This window comes from Myotis brandtii, unplaced genomic scaffold, assembly GCF_000412655.1.
Source record: "Myotis brandtii unplaced genomic scaffold, ASM41265v1 scaffold208, whole genome shotgun sequence".
NCBI classification, from domain to species: Eukaryota; Metazoa; Chordata; class Mammalia; order Chiroptera; family Vespertilionidae; genus Myotis; species Myotis brandtii.
In genome coordinates, this window is record NW_005357764.1 from 2,493,424 (window position 1) to 2,509,951 (window position 16,528).

Here is a 16,528-nt window from a genome sequence, read left to right on the forward strand (position 1 = left end):
GGGAGCGGGCCTGGGGCCGTGTGTGCGTGTAGGGTCTGGGCCCGGGGTCTGGGGAACCGGGGAGGAATCTCCTTGGAGAGCCTCCTAGAGGCCCCGCCTGGGTGGGCCGGGTTCTCCCGGGACCAGAATTCCTCCTGACGTTCCTCCCCGGCCAGTTCCACCGCCGCGCGGCTCCGGAATCCAGCACCGCCCAGCCCCGGAGTGTCCCCTGAGCCTCCAGGGAGGCCTGTCTCGGGCTCCCAGCCGAGCCCCGAAGGTGTGGGCAGGACAGCAGACCCCTCTGCCCCTCGGACGTAGCTTCCTCCTGCAGCTGGGAAGGCAGGAGGGTGTCCAGAAACTCACACACTTTCCCTTGGGACCACCTGCAGGCACTGGGCTAGGCATTTTATACTGACATGTCATCATTGGATACTCAGTGTCAGACCCATTTCAGAGGTGGCAAAATCGAGGCTAAAAAAAAGTACAGTACTAGAACAACTGGCAAGTGGCAGAGCAAGGATTTAAACCTGTGTCCGGAAGACTCTAAGCCCTGTCCACCTGACTACACTGTCTTCCACATGCCTGACTCTGAGTGAGGTACCAGGACATAGCGGATTTCGGTCCAATGTGGCTCTGCCCTCTGGCATTTTCCAAAGGTGGTCCAGGGCTGTTGTGGTTAGCTTCAGAACAGCATGTTTGCCAGTGTTCCCGCTGTGGTTCTGGCTTGAGAGAATAATTTCTTAAAATATTTGGTAAAAAAGTAGATAGCACCTTCACAGGTGCATCCAAAACAGCCCTTGCTTCCTGTTAATGCTGTCATTTTGGTGGGGTTTTATGAGCCTGTTGAAATAAGTGGTAGCTTCCATATTTTAAAAAAAAGGTTTACAAGTAAGGCTCCTTATAGTCATGTTTGTGTTCATTCAACATTTACTGAGCACTTCCTGTATGCCAGGCCCACCGGGGATACAGCTATGACTAAGACAGTTCCCGTGGTGTGGAGCTTGAAGCATCGCTGTAGCCCCTCGCTATGAGAACTGTAACAAGCCTTCTGTAATGTATAAGAACCTGGAGGCCCAGAGACCTTGAGTGCCTTGCCCAAAGTCACACAGCTGTGAGTGACAGATCTGGGGCTTGATCCAATCCCAGGCCTCCCAAGTCTGAGCTCCATGCGCTTTCAGATGCTTCCGCAGTCACCCGGGAGGTGGTAGGCTGCGGGGGGAGGCGGGCAGTGAGTCTTTTGTTACCCAGCCGGCCATGGAAGTCTTTCAGAGCAGCAGCTCAGCACGGACCTTCACACATCTCAGGGAATCCCTGGGAAATGCCTGTCCACAGTCAGGCACCAGTGTTCATTTGTCCACACCTCTTCCTTGAGACCCTCAGCTTCCCTGGTCTGGCTTGGCCTGAGGGAGGCCCTGCTGAAAAGACCCAAAGTTAGAACTTCCTGAGGGAGAAGCAGGTAAAAGTCAGCCCGGGTAGCCAGAGGCCTCTGGGAGTTGAGCCTCTCCCCAAACAGTGGGGCTCCAGGGGCTGACAGCCCGGATAAGGAGGTTCCCTCTCTGGCAAGGGTGGGTTACAGATTGGGACACAGGGTGGGGCACAGCCCTCTGAGATCCTCCTGGACTCACACCCACCACAGCTGCAAGTGCTCAGCTGCCGTCCTGAGCGGGGCATGGGGATCCAGGAGGTATTGTAGGATGGTGGCTCCGTAGGTAGCCAGGCAGGATGGAATTGATCTGCCCTTCTAGCCCTAGTTGGTGCTGAGCAAGTAATCCCCCCTGACTAGCCCAGAGTGCCAGAAGCCAAGATGGATGGGGTGCATGTGCCTTGGCCTTCCGGGACTGGGCGGATGCTGGCTCCCACCACTGCCCATCTGGTGGTCTGTGAGGTCCGAAAGGTTGGCGACCGCTGTCTTAGATGACACCTCTGTGCTGAGTGCTCTAACGTTGGGTCCCTGGTGCCCCTGGGGAAAGAGGTGTCTGGTGTAGACTTGAGCCTGAGCCACATTGTCTCTCCTCTGGGGCTGGGGCTGGAGCCAGCCTGAGCAATGGACACTTTGTTTCCATTCATCACCTGGGGCAGGACCCGGAAGGTTTACTTTTTCACACCCAGATTGCTGAGCTGCCCAGCCCAGCTCTGCCCCTGACTCACCCAGTCGGTTCCTGGCAAGCCTGTTTCCCCATCTGGGCCTCAGTAAGCTCCCAGGAATGTTCTGGACCCTGTCTGCCCCCGTTCCAAAAGGGGTCAAGGATCTGAGTGAAACAACACCCACTGGTGATGCCTGGAACTCGTGTCTCCTGTGCCCCTGTTCTGCCGGCCCCTGACTATGGACACGTGATTATAAATGTGCAATAGACAAACCAGAAAGCATTGTGGGAGCAAATACTCCTAACTCTGTGTGTGGGTGTGTGTGGGTTCCCAAAGAGGCTGAAACTTCATCTCCAGAGGAACACTCATGGACCCGAGAGACGGGCTGAGGGGCTTTCTGAAGGCCAGGGTGGGCCGGGCCTGTGGATGAGGGGCCTGCGCCTGGGGCTGGTCAGGGTGGAGTAGGGTGGTGCAACTTCCACTCCAGAGACGCCAGGTGCACAGACTGGCATCATCCTGAATGGACCCTGGTAACATAAGGCCCTGGTAGAGGCCTTGCCCGGGGGAAGATGCTACCACTCAGACAGGAGAAGCCCTATCTGAACGCCTAGGGATGACAGCTGACATAGTTGATCAGAACCAATCACTGTTTGAGTCTGAAAACAGCGTTGATTATAATTTATATCGACCGGGGATTATTTCCATGGATTAAGTGTCCCTCCCGTCAGTCCCCAGGCTGAAAGCAGCATTGCTGCTGCTCACCGCACTGGCCAGCTGGTAAAGGGATACCAGTCCACCTGTGCTCCTCCCATGGGGCCTCCCGTGGCTTTTTGCTAGGCAGTTTCTGAGAGGCTGCAGAGAGGCCTTGCAGATAGCAGTTGGCCCCCAAAGAGCAATTCAGTTTCCATTTAGCCAACACTTACTGTTCACTGTTTCTGTGCAGGAGCCTTTAGGAGCTGAGGAGGATACAGAGCCTGATAAAGGAGTGCATGACCCGTGAGAGGTCACAAGTAATTGCATAAGAGGGCAGGGGATGCTGTTCAGTATTCTGGACTACCCCAGAGGCGAGACCGTCCATCAGTGCCTAGGGCAGCAGTAGTGGAGGGCTTCCCAGAGGAAGTGACTCATGAACTGGGTCTTGGAGAATGACTGGATCTAAGAGCATTCTTTAGAGAGGGAAGCAGGAAGAAAGGCATGGGGTACAGGATGTGTTTGGGGAAGGAGGAAACCAGAATAGGGTTTGTGGGAGGGACTGGTGGGCAGTGAGGCAGGAAAAAATGGACAGGACCAGACTGTAAAGACCCTCAAGTGCTATGGTCCGGAATTTGACAGGTATTTACGGAGTTTCTGTTATGCGCCAGATTGTGGGTGTTGGGCCCCAGCAATGGACAAAACGAAGTCTCTGCTCTATTGGAGGGTCCGTTCTAGTGGGGAAGACAGATAATAAGCACACACACAAATAAACATATCACCTGTGCTAAGTGCTATGAAAAAATACTGCTGGGGAGGGAAGGTGCGGGAGCGGTGAATATCGGGGGTGGTCAGGGGAGGCCAACACTAAGGCAACCAGAGGCTGAAGGGAGCAGCCCATGTGGAGATGGGCAAGAAGGCCTTCCAGGCAGAGGGAACAGTACCTGCTGAGTCCCAGAAGCAGGAGCAGGCCCTGTAGGCCGCCGTGGTCCAGGGGAAGTGGATTTCTTTTGGGTTTGTTTTTATTGTATTTTAAATTAGAGGAATGACATAGGTAAGTGTATGCTTTATTAGCACACTGTATGGGTGAGAGGTGGGGCTGGAGCAGGGCACGGGGTAGAGAGCAGAGGGCAACTTTGAGTTTGAAAGAGGGTTGGGAGAGGGTGAGGCTGGAGTCAGGGAAGCCAGTCATTCATTCTTCCTTTCTTTAATGCATTTTGTAATTTGTTTATTCAATATATAGTTTCTGGCTCTTACTACATCACAGGTACCCTGCAGGGCTCAGGGAAGACAGTGGTGAGGAGAAAGGACACAGAAGGGGGCCCTCCAGGTATTTGCCACTAGCAGGGGGAGAGCCAGGGCTGGGGCTGGGCAGAGGGCAAAGAGCGGACGGCCACTTTGAGGGTCACTGTTGCAGCAGAAGCCACAGGAATTTGTGACTAATCAGATGTCAGGGAAAGGGACCAGGAGGAGTCATAGTTGAGGGCAAAATGAAATCCTTCTGGGAGGGGCAGAAGCAGGAAAAATAGGGCAGGTGCTGCCTGGTGGGGGCTGCGGTTCCTGCTGTCCCAGGTGGAGCAGTTAGTTGCTCAAGGCACTGCAGGGACAGGCAGAGACTTGCAGGTCCCTCCTCCTTAGCCCTCGCAGACCCCGCCCTGAGCCTACAGTGCCTCTGCCTGCACAGACTCTACTGGGCCATTCCCAGCTGCAGCGGAGTGTAAATCCGTTTCAGGTAGGAGAGGAGATATTACTGACTGGACGACCTTGGGCAATTACATAGTCTGTCTGAGCCTCAGTTTGAGAATCTACAATATGGATTGATAACAACTTCATCACAAGGCTGTGGTGAAAATCAAATGTGATAAAGGCTGTGAGAAGGCATGGTGAGCAGTCAAAGGATTGGGCCCAAGTATCCATCATGTCTGTGTTGGGGGGAGTCAATACACGCATGGGCATATACAGAAGTCGGCTTGGGGCACTAATGTAGGACCATTCTGTGCTTGCTATAAGCTGAGCAATGAGTAATGCTGTCTCCTTGTTCTCTTTCTAGCTGGTCCTGAGGACATGGGGACCACGATCAATGGAGATGTGTTTCAGGTAAGCAATTCTGCCTTAGCAGTGGTGGGGTCTGACAGCCTGAATCCCACGAACTTATGGCCCCATCCTCAATAGGATCAGGGCTTTCAGTCTTCTGGTCACTCCAGTCTGATTAATTGGGATGGGAACACAGAGGTTTTGACATGTTTTTTGTGTTTGTTTGTTTTTTTTTGTCCAAGGGAATGAGGAATAAAGACCACTAGAGACAGGGATTGGTGGGGTGTGGCCTCAGTCTGCCCATGGTGATGTCCTGCTTACAGATATGTTGTTGTTTTTTTTGTCATGTAGGAGAAGGAAATGAGGAATAAAGACCACTAGAGACAGGGATTGGTTTGGTATGGCCTCAGTCTGCCCATGGTGATGTCCTGCTTACAGAGGGAGGGATAAAGTGGCTCACAGTGGCATGGACTGAAGGAAACACAGGGACCTGCACACGTTGGCCCTCCCGACTGAACTGAGTGGCCATCTCTACCTGGGTAGGCCCTTGACCCAGAGATTCCACTTCTCAGAATTTTTCCTAAGGAAATAACTGGACAAGGACACCCAGATTATCTGCAGGATGATGTATAATAGCAGACAAACAGAAACAACCTAAGTGTGCAGCACTGGGGGCCTGGGCGGGCAAATTGGAAACCCATGCTGTATGGACATGAAAAGAAGCCGGCAATATAGTAAGTGGAAAAGCAGCTTGCAGAATAGTATGCTCAGTGTGGTCCTGCTTTTTATTTTAGAAATACATTTGCACAAAATATCTGAAAGGAAGTCTACTAACTATTAGCAGTGTTAGCCCCGACGTGGGAGTTGGGGAGGGATAAGGGGAGAGCTTTCATGTTCCTTGTTTAAAAATCCTTTGTACTGGCCCTATTCTGCACACACATGCACACGCCAAAACACCTAGTAAGGACATTCCTAGTTAAAGACTGCCTCTCGCTGTGCCCACCTAACCTCCTCCCCTCATATAGACATAAATTGGCTTGAAAGTACTTAGATTGATGAAGAAGTATGTTGCACACCTGAAACTCATGTAATACTATATGTCAACTATACTTTAATTTTAGAAAAGTATTGAGACTTAGAGAATTTGGCTCACAGATGGCATCCCCAGGACCCCACAGATGCAACTGTCCTCACCCCCGCAACCCCTTTACTTTTTACCTCCCCCTCATCCCCCCCAGGTGCCTGGGTGGGGCGAAGCCTTCAGTGGATGAGCCTTGATTCCCACTGGGAAAAAGGGTCAAAGGCCCTTGCCCCCTCGGCTTCAGCTCTGCCATCTGCTGAGCCCCCGTGGCTGTGGAGGAGCTGGCCTCCTGACCCTTGGCGAGAATAAACAATACTTTCTTATGTAAGAGGGCTGGGCTGGCACCTTACACAGGGAGCCTGGCCAATTCCTATTTCTGGAAAAGCACTCAACTGTCTGCAGGCTAGGAAGTCAGTCTCCCAGGGCTCTAGGACTTCGTGTCTCCGTGGGTCCGAGAGCCACAAATAATGAGCATGGCCTCCTGTTCGGTTTGGTAGATCACTGAGACCCGGGCTGCCCCTGTGCTGGGAACACTCAAAAGGACTTTGCTAGACCCCATGGTCTGTGTCCTCCAGTGGACCTGGAGCTGGAGATACACTTGGAACCACAGAAGTAGCTAGAACACTATGAGGAGGATAATTCTCCTTCCTGTAGATTAGATCGGCGGCCTTCTCTCTCCACACCGTCTGGCCTCACTTTGTGTTTGGCAGAACTGTGGAACCCTGGGTGGGACTCCTCCCCAATCTCAGTGTGAACTCTCATTCTCACTGATCCCAGTAATAATCCCAGGCATGTTTCTTTGTAAATTGCTTCACATCTGTGCTATCCTAGAAGGGGATACAGATGAGGCCCGTCTCTCAGAAGCCAGTTCTGTCCACACCTCCCTCCCTGATCTGGTGCCCTTTGCACCTCATCCTTGTAGCAGGTCGAAGGTGGGAGCCCTTCCACCACCACCCTCCAGACCTTCTTTAGAATCAAGCATAGAGCAGGGGCTGGCTTGTGCTGCAGGTGGAGGAAAGCCTCACATGCCCAACACTTTCTTTTTAAAAAATGTTTTTATTGATTTTTTTTAGGGAGAGAGGGAAGGAGAGGGAGAGAGAGAGTGAAGCATCAAGGAGAGCAGAAATATCCATTGATCAGCTGCCTCCTGCACGCCCCTTACTGGGGATGGAGCCTGCAACTGGGGCATGTGCTCTGACCGAGAATCAACCGGTGACCTCTCCGTGCTTGGGGCAATGCTCAACCAACTGAGCCACACAGCCAGGATGCATGCATACTCAACTTTCAAGGGTCCCGGGCAGAACTTTCTTGCTACTTTTATTGTTGTGTGTTTTTTGTTTTGTTTTTTTTGGTTTTTTTGGTGGTAGCCTGTGGGCCACTAGGGGGTCCAGCTACAAACCTGATCCCCAACAAGGCCTAAGGACAAGCCTGCCACACCTATTCCAGTTCCATCTGGCACTGCCAGGGGCAGGGGTGGGAGGCCCCTGCAGCACTCCCTCCACCTGCACAAACTGTATCCCTTCCCCCACCCCTTCCATCATCCCCCTTTGAGCTACTTAGAGGAATCAACAGCTCAGCTTAGTTTAGCTTTAGCTGGTCAATCCCAAAGACGGATCTTCCTCATCCCCCTGGCTGTCTCTGGAGTCACAGCACGGGCTCCGCCAGCACAGCCCACGGAGATGCTCCTATGGGGTCCGGCAGAGGGGTCCCACGGAGAGGGGTGTCAGGGAGCTGAACTGATGGAGCCTCCTGCCTTTGGTCCTGGCCATTCCCAATCCCTTCCCTCTCCAGCTTGGGAGGGGCTCAGAGCATTCCTGCAGCCACTGGTGGGTCCTCCCAGGCTGCCAACCCTCCTGGCAGTTGACCTGCTTTCCTCACTGGGCCATTCCTGCTGTAACTCACTCCCCCCACCCCACCCACCAGCAGAGGTGGGGCCAGGAAAACAAGTTCACAGCCGCCAAACAGCTCCTCGGGACTTTGTCTGCCAGCAACACCACTGTGCTCTTCTGGTCATGTTGCAGCGTGGCAACAGCCTGCCGGCCCTCTCCATGCACATCCTCTACCGGCTACAGGGGTGCACATCATGTGTTACACAGGGTCCCCACCTCACATCCTGAGTGGGATGTGGCCCCTCCCATTTGAGGTGATGAAACACAAGTAGCCCAGGAAAGGGGTTCTCAAAGGTCCCACATCCAGTGAGGGGCAGGAAAGGACTTCAAGCCCAGTCCCCCTGATGCTGAGTCCCAGGCTGTTCCTGCGCCCTCCACATCGCTCTACAGGCAGCCACTCCTCCTGCATGGAGTCACTCATGGCCCCTGAGTGCCAGGCACTGTGCTGGGGCAGTGGGTGAAGAGGCAAATCCAATGTGTGTTTGTCCTCAAAGAGCTCGCTTGTGACAAAGCACAGAGACCGGGGAAGAAGTGGTGGTCGTGCAGGACAGCAAGGGCTCAGAGACTGGGTAGTATGAAGAGCTGAGTCTGGTTCTTACCGTGTGTCAGGCACCACGGAGAGCTTTAGGTGCTGCAACTCATTTCATCCTCCCAACAGCCCTACGACGTAGGTTCTGTCATTGTCCCCATTTTACAGATGAGCAGGACGCATGGAGGGTAAAAGCTCACTCTGCTGACACAGCTGGGAAGAGCTGGGACGAGCTTTACGTGCTGCAACTCATTTCATCCTCCCAACAGCCCTATGATGTAGGTTCTGTCATTGTCCCCATTTTACAGATGAGGAGGACGCATGGGGGGGGTAAAGCTCACTCTGCTGACACAGCTGGGAAGAGCTGGGACTTGAACCAGGTGCTGCAGAGTCAGGCAGTGCCACAGGGAGGGGGTGCTGAAAGTGGTGTCGAGGCTGCCTGAGGGGATGTGGGTGGGCCTGGCTCGGGGGACAGCATGTTCAAGGTACAGCGGGTTAGACACTGAGTCCAGGACTTGCCCAGAGCCTGGGGCCCACTGCAGAGAGGAGGGGGTCTGGGGGAACAGAAGGAGGCCAGAGGTGCAGGGCTGGGGGAGTCTGAGGTACAAGGTGTGGGGCAGGCACAGCTGCCAGCCAGAGCAGGTTAGTGGGCCGCACTGCCCATGCGAAGTGGTGGCAGAGGCAGGCCCAGCTTGGCCAGGGCCTGAGGCCTGGGGCACAACCACCTCAGGGTACAATATGCCCCTGGATGTGCAGCTGCTCTGGGGGCTGAGAGGAGTACCGGGGGGTCCAAATGCTCTTCAAGGCTGCTCCCCCACCCAGACCGGGGCAGGCTGTGGGGAAGAATCTGGATGGAGTCAGACAGCCTGGGCTTCATTTCTGGCTTTCCCCAGCGAGACGGCCTTCCACCAGTCATCGCTCTGAGCCAGATCTCATGTGTACAATGGGGATTGGAGGCCCTGCCCTGCTGCCCCCACAGGTCTGTGGAGAAAAGTGCTCTGAAGCCCAGGAAACCTGTTATCAACTCCTGGCCTAGCCAGAGAGAGCCCAGGCGTGTGTGAGAGAGATGGGGGTGGAGCAGGGGAAGGAGGTGGCACAGGCACGAATCCTGGGAAGACAGATTAACCTGGGAGACAAAAAGAAGGCACACAAATCATGTGAACCAGAAGTGAGTTTGGTCCCCGTTGGCTACTATGTGGCCACCGTGTTCACACCCAGAAATTCAGTTTGAATCCTGGCTCTGCTACTTCCTGGCTGGCTGACCTTGGGACTTTGGTGCTAGACTTTCCCTACCTGTAAAACAAAGGCAATAAACCCCACCGCGTGTGGTGGTAAAGATAAAAGAGAACCATTTACTTGCAAATGCTCTGCCAGTTTTAACGCTCTATAACCTGGGAGTCTTCATTTTAGGGCAGGCGTTGTGGCGATGGGGGGCCCTAAAGGCCAAGGAGGGTGAGACTCCTGCCCGGAGGATCCGTCCAGCCCACCTCCCCCACACCTGGAGGCCTCTCTGTACTCCGTTTCCCAAAGGCACCTGCCCCACGTGGCCCTTATGCTGCTCTTGGCACGAAATGCCCTGCCCCATCTCTTCCGGTCCTTCTCTGCCCTCAGGGGAGAATGGCCATGCCCTTCCTTGTGCCCCCTCTCTACCCTGACTGTGTCACAGCAGGTATCCCAGCCATGGTCCTCATTGGTTAGGGACTCCCCCTACCAAGCTCCGGGCTGATGGGCTGCCTTGTTCATCCCTGTCCCCAAGCCTGAACATGTCCATTTAGTCAATAAACGTTCTTGAACTCCTCCTATACCCAGGCCCTCCTTGTTCTGGAGACTGTGCGCTAGGGTTGGGGAACATCTGGCCCAAGGGCTGTATAAGGCCCGCGAAATCATTTGGTCTGGCCTTGCCAAGGAATTAGGGGTGAGTTAATTAAATGTTTGACCAAATATAGCAGGCTAATGATTTTTAACACAAAATGAGTTTGTCATTGTCATTTCTAAATGATTTAATACTTTTAAAATCTCAGTGTTCATTTCTAATGCAGGAAATATTGATGTAACCCACATAAATACTAGGTCTGTGGGGTGGATAATTTTAAGAGTGTAAATAGGTCTCAGACTAAAGAAGTATGAGAACCGCTGCATTACCCTGTGTGTCCTGGTTAATATACCACAGTAGTTCGAGAGACCGATAGTCGGGATTATTAGATACGGAGGGTGCCCTCCTGGTGGAGCTCGGGGGCTCCCCCTCCAGAGTTCCCATTTCCAGGGCGCTCACCGCACAGCTGTAATTTGACAAGTGATTCCGCCAGTTCCAAAGGAGCTGCTGAGCTGCTGAAAACAAACTCAGTAATTATAAATGATAACCCAAGCATTTTAAGAATTTTAGGCTCTGACTGTAATTTCCTAAGGCAGTAGGAATTTTTCGTAGATTGGATTTTAAAAATATGACTAGCAAATAACTCACCAAGCAGCAAAATAAAAATGTCTTCTGAGCAACTAGGTATAAAAGGGAAAAAAAAGCCCGGCTGGCATGGCTCAGTGGTTGAGCATCGACCTATGAACCAGGAGGTCAAGATTTGATTCCCAGTCAGGGCACATGCCCAGGTTTCAGGCTTGATCCCCAGTAGGGGGTGTGCAGGAGGTAGCCGATCAGTGATTCTCTCTGATTGATGTTTGTATCTCTCTCCCTGTCCCTCTCTGAAATCAATAAAAATATATTTTAAAAAGGGGTGGGGTGGGGGGGAATCGCCCATATGCCATGGCCTCCTGGCAGGATACAGAAAGCGGCCCTTTGCTCCCTGCTACTACAGAGGCCAAGGTCGACTTACCAGTGAAGAATGAAGACAACCTCTGCTCTCCTCACTGGCTTTTGTTTACATAGAAACAAAGTCCAGTGTCCTTTCCCACAAACTCTCACGTGACAGGAGGAGGGGTGGCCCCAGAGTTCCGACCCAGGCTCTGAGCAGCACCTGTACCAGGACTCGCCCCCAGGTGCCGTGGAGCTCCTCAACAAGACTAGCAGGCTAATTTTTCAGGTGATAATTTTGTATGGCCCTCGAATAATGTTGTAAATATCCAAATGGCCCGTGGCAGAAAACAGGTTCCCACCCCTGCTTTATACAGACAAGGCAGTCTGTTTTCAAGGAGCTCACTTTCTTGCAAGAAGAGAGATAGTGAACGCTAAACAAACCTGTCATTTCAGATTGCGATAGGTACCAGCATGAAGATAAAATATGGCGCGTGCACTAACACATTCACAAAAGAAGCTGCAGTTGTTTGCAGATGGGACTTGTATAGATTGGGCAGGGATCCTGGCCGCTGGGCCTCAGGGCAGGGCTGTTCTCCCGTGACCAGGGTGGGGCTCACCCAACACAGTGATCCATGTGCCCTGGAAAGGCCCCTCGGGATGTCATGAGGCTCTAAACTCAAGTCAGGAAAGAGGAATAAGGGCTCCACCCAAAGTGCCCCACCCAAGGGTGGACCTGACCCGAGGTGCCCGGCTACACCACCCATCCTGGGCCTGCCCCTCCCTCTCCCCAGACAGCCAGAGCCGGGTGTGTGCTCCTTCCCCCTGGCTGCCTGCACCCCTTGGGCAAACACTTACAAAGCACTTCCTCTGAGCCGGGCACACGCTGGCTCCAGAACCTTCATGGTGAGCACACTGTGTGGGGAGAAGACATTGAACGACACCGACTTCATGACAGTTTTGAAAAGTGTCTGAAGGAGGAGCACGGGAGCCTTGAAAGGACAGAACAGCAGTTTAGAAGTTACAAACAGTCCTGGCCGGTGTGGCTCAGTGGTTGAGCATCGACCTTTCAACCAGGAGGTCATGGTTCGATTCCCAGTCGGGCACATGCCCGGGTTGCAGGCTCGATCCCCAGTGTGGGGTGTGCAGGAGGCAGCTGATCAGTGAGTCTCTCTCATTATTGATGTTTCTATCTCCCTCTCCCTCTCCCTTCCTCTCTGAAATCAATAAAAAAAAAATTTAAAAAAATATATATTATACATATTTTTTAAAAAAGTTACAAACAAGATCCCTAGAAGGCGAAGGCTGTGACCGAGCACAGAGGGGAAGGGGTACGAAATCTGCTTGGGGTTGGGAGGTATCCCAGAGTTTGTGACATTTAAGCTGGAAACTCGTGGGATGGAGTAAGATTTAAGCAGCTGGAGAAGGGAGGGAAGACAATTTCAGGCTGAAAGCAAAGGCAGCCACAGGAGTGGGTGGGATGTGTGTAGACAGGAATGCGTGGGGCGTGTTGAGTGCCAGAGAGGGAGTGGCGGGAGATGGGGCTGGATTGTAAAAGGCTTGGCTAGACTGGAGGGGAGCCACATCCTACTGGGCTGAGCTCTCAACCCCAACTCTTGGAGTCCCCACCTTTGACAGGAGCGGTAGTGAAGTGGGCAGAGCCTTGGTCTGGGAGTCAGAGGCTCTGCCATACATCATGCCTTTTCTCCGGGCCTCAGTGTCCTTCTCTATAAAATGGGAATGGAGTAATAATAATGCCAACTACCATTCACTCTTCTAAGTGTGTTACAAATATTGCACCAAATCCTTACAACAGATCTTAGAGGTAGTTTTATTATTATTCCCATTTCAGATGAGAAAACTGAGGCCCAGAAAGGTTAAGCACCCTGCCCTGGCTACATGCACATCTAGTAAGCGGCAGAGGTGGGGTTTGAACCCAGACATTCTGGCTGCAGAGTCCAAGTTCTTTACCACATTCCTAGCCGTGGTCATCCTGCCTATCTCAGGGCTGCTTGGTCACTCAGCAAATATGTATGGAATACCTGCTATGCGCCAGGCACTGTGTGGGGTGCTGAGGACGCAGCAGGGAACAGGACAGATAAGGTCCCTGTCACCGAGTGGCATTCTGATGGAGGAGACAGACAATGGACAAGTAAACATAAAGTGAGCTCATTTCGGACTGTGTATGCACTATTGGGTAAATAAAACTGTGAGACTGGTTTTAATGATAGGAACACAAGGGACTCACTGTGTGCCAAGAAGTGTTAGAAATTCCTGACATTTTGCCCTGGCCGGTTTGGCTCAGTGGATAGAGCATTGGCCTGCGGACTGAAGGGTCTCGGGTTTGATTCCAGTCAAGGGCACATGCCCCGGGTTGCAGGCTTGATCCCCAGTAGAGGGTGTGCAGGAGGCAGCCGATCAGTGATCCTCTCTAATCATTGATGTTTCTCTCTCTCCCTCTCCCTGCTCTCAAACCAATAAAAATATATTATAAAAAAGAAATTCTTGACATTTTGTTAACTAATTTCATTCTTTTTTTAAAAAATGACATTTTTTGTTTGTGTGTGTGTGTTTTTTTTTAAAATTGATTTTAGAGAGGGAGGAAGAGAGAGAGAAAGAAAAAGAGAAATATTGATCATACCCACAAACCTAGGTATGTGCCCTGACGGGGAATTGAACCCCTTTCAGTGCACGGATAATGCTCCAACCAACTGAGCCACACTGGCCAGGGCTAACTCATTTCATTCTTTTAAAAATATTTTTTTTATTGATTTCAGAGAGGAACGGAGAGGGAGAGAGAGATAGAAACATCAATGATGAGAGAGAATCATTGATTGGCTGCCTCCTGCACGTCCCTTACTGGGGATCGAGCCCACAACCTGGGCATATGCCCTTGACCGGTATCAAACCCGGGACCCTTCGGTCCGCAGGCCAATGCTCTATCCACTGAGCCAAACCAGCTAGGGCTCATTTCATTCTTATGTCAACCTTGAGGGGTGGGCACTCTTATTTGCCCAGGGTCACACAAGGGGAAGGCTTGCTGGCAGAGGGCACAGCAAGTGCAAAGGAGACAGTGGGTATGAAGTTGTTTGAGATGTGAGATTGTTTAAGGTTGTTTTATGGTTTGAAATCATAAAAATCCTAGGAGAAAACAGGCAGTAAAATCTCAGACCTTTCTCATAGGAATATTTTTTCTGATACATGTCCTCGGGCAAGGGAAACAAACAAACAAAAATAAACAACCTGGCTGGTGTGGCCCAGTTGGTTGAGCGTCATCCCACACACCAAGAGGTCCCAGGTTCTTCCTGGTCAGAGCACACGCTCGGGTTGCAGGCTTGATCCCTGGTGGGGGGCATGTAGGAGGCAGCTGATCAATGATTCTCTCTCATCATTGATGTTTCTCTCTCTCTCTCTCCCTCTCCCTCTCTGAAATCAATAAAAAAATATATTTTAAAATAGTTTAAAAAATCAAGTATGTGTGAAAAGTTTAATTTCACAGAAAAGTTTTCTATATATAGTGCTATAATTTTAAATTTATACTGAGTAAGCCTAGTAAATGCGTGCATTCACCAGTCACTGCGAGTAAACAAATGTACAAGGCTGGGGCGTGCCTTAGCATGTGGGAACATTGCTGGCGCGAGTTAAAACTGCTGCAGAAACTCATGCCAGGGACCACAGAACCAATTACTTCGCACAATGCGGTGTGATCACGTGTTAATCATTCACTGAACATTGTTTATGAGTGGTAACTCTTGGATTTAAATATATATGTAAACTATAGTTATAGATATGTAATATTTATTTATGTCTGTGAAATTACTATTTTTTCCCAACATATGGCCTATTCACTAACATTTGTTAAAAATAGTGCTTGAGGCTGGCCAGTGTTGCTCAGTGGTTGAGCGTTGACTTATGAACTAGGGGGTCACACAGTTTGATTCCCGGCCAGGGCTCGATCCCCAGTAGGGGGCGTGCAGGAGGCAGCTGATCAATGATTCTCTCTCATTGATGTGTCTATCTTTCTCTCCCTCTCTGAAATCAATAAAAATATATGTTAAAAAATAATAAAAATATCTTTAAAAAATAGTGGGTGAGCCCTGGCCAGTGTGGCTCAGTTGGTTGAGCATTGTCCTGTGCATCAATAGGTTGCTGGTTCAATTCCCAGTCAGGGCATATGCCCCAGCTGTGGGTTTGGCCCTCAGTTGGGGTGTGTACAGGAGGCAACTGATCATGTTTTTCTCTCACATTAATGTCTCTCTCTCTCTCCTCTCTCTAAAAATAAATTATAAAACAAACAAACAAATAACAGTGGGCACTCTCCTTTCAGGGAGTACACTTGTGCCATTCTCTCTCCCCTCTCCTTCCCCAACAGGCACGTATCTTCTAAACTCCAAGGGACCCCACGAGACTTGCAACCAGGGGAGCAATGGGCAGTGGCAGCTCCCCCCACTCCCCCAAACCCATCTCTAAGGCCCCCTTTTCTTTGACTTCCCAGTGAGCCAAAGCAGCCCTTCCTTGTCATAAGTGTGCTTTTGCTGTGGTCAATAAATTCTTGCTTTTCTAAAAAGAAAAAAAAAGGTGGGGTATAAATAAATGGTGATGGAAGACTTGACTAGGGTGGTGAACACACAATACAATGTACAGATGATGTGTTGTAGAATTGTGCACCTGAAACCTGTAGAATTTTGTTAACCAATGTCACCCCAATAAGTTAAATAAGTAAGAAAAAAGAATGTGAGGGGATGTCCTGATCCTTGGGCAGTAGACACCGGGAGGCAGGTGGATGGCCTGGGTACATGGCTGTGTGTTTGTGTCCTAGGAGGCTAACGGCCCCGCTGACGGCTATGCTGCCATTGCCCAGGTCGACAGGCTGACACAGGAGCCCGAGAGCATCCGCAAATGGAGAGAGGAGCAGAGGAAACGGCTGCAAGAGCTGGGTGAGGGCAGGGCTGAGGCTGGGCTGCTTTGGGACACGGTGGTGGGTGGGGAACTTTAAGGTATATGCACACCCCCTCTAATGTGGGAACTGTGTGAGAATGGGCACTGGGGACAAGGGGAGAAGCAGCTGGGGCGGTTGTGTCCCTCGTGTCCCTACTGGAAAGCTGCCACTCATACTCCTGTTGGGGTTGCAGATGCTGCCTCCAAGGTGACAGAACAGGAGTGGCGGGAGAAGGCCAAGAAGGACCTGGAGGAATGGAACCAGCGCCAGAGTGAACAAGTGGAAAAGAACAAGATCAACAACCGGTAACAGATGCTTTGGGGACAGGAGGGGGCTTTGGGGACAGGAGAGGAGCTATAGGGACATGAGGGAGCTATAGGGACATGAGGGGGATAGAGGGACATGAGGGGGCTATGGGGATATGAGGGGGCTATGGGGACAGGAGGGAGCTATAGGGACATGAGGGTGCTATGGGGACAGGAGAGGGCTATGGGGACATGAGGGGGCTATGGGGACAGGAGGGGGCTATAGGGACATGAGGGTGCTATGGGGACAGGAG

General features: G+C 51.6%; 1 protein-coding gene across 4 annotated transcripts in view; it reads left to right on the forward strand.

Moving 5' to 3' along the window:
- Positions 1-2,569: 2,569 nt before the first annotated feature.
- The window catches only part of CLTB (clathrin, light chain B), a 19,575-nt gene continuing 5,616 nt past the window's right edge, over positions 2,570-16,528 (forward strand). For 2 of the 4 annotated variants that reach the window (XM_014539087.1, XM_014539088.1), the window contains exons 1-5: positions 2,570-2,594; positions 4,022-4,084; positions 4,805-4,851; positions 15,850-15,967; positions 16,163-16,274. In XM_014539087.1, the coding sequence (XP_014394573.1) occupies positions 2,585-2,594; positions 4,022-4,084; positions 4,805-4,851; positions 15,850-15,967; positions 16,163-16,274 (350 nt within the window). In that variant the 5' untranslated portion in view covers positions 2,570-2,584. Of the gene's footprint in view, positions 2,595-4,021; positions 4,085-4,450; positions 4,638-4,804; positions 4,852-15,849; positions 15,968-16,162; positions 16,275-16,528 lie in introns of those variants that run through there. The other 2 variants (XM_014539089.1, XM_014539090.1) reach the window with 2 other exon arrangements.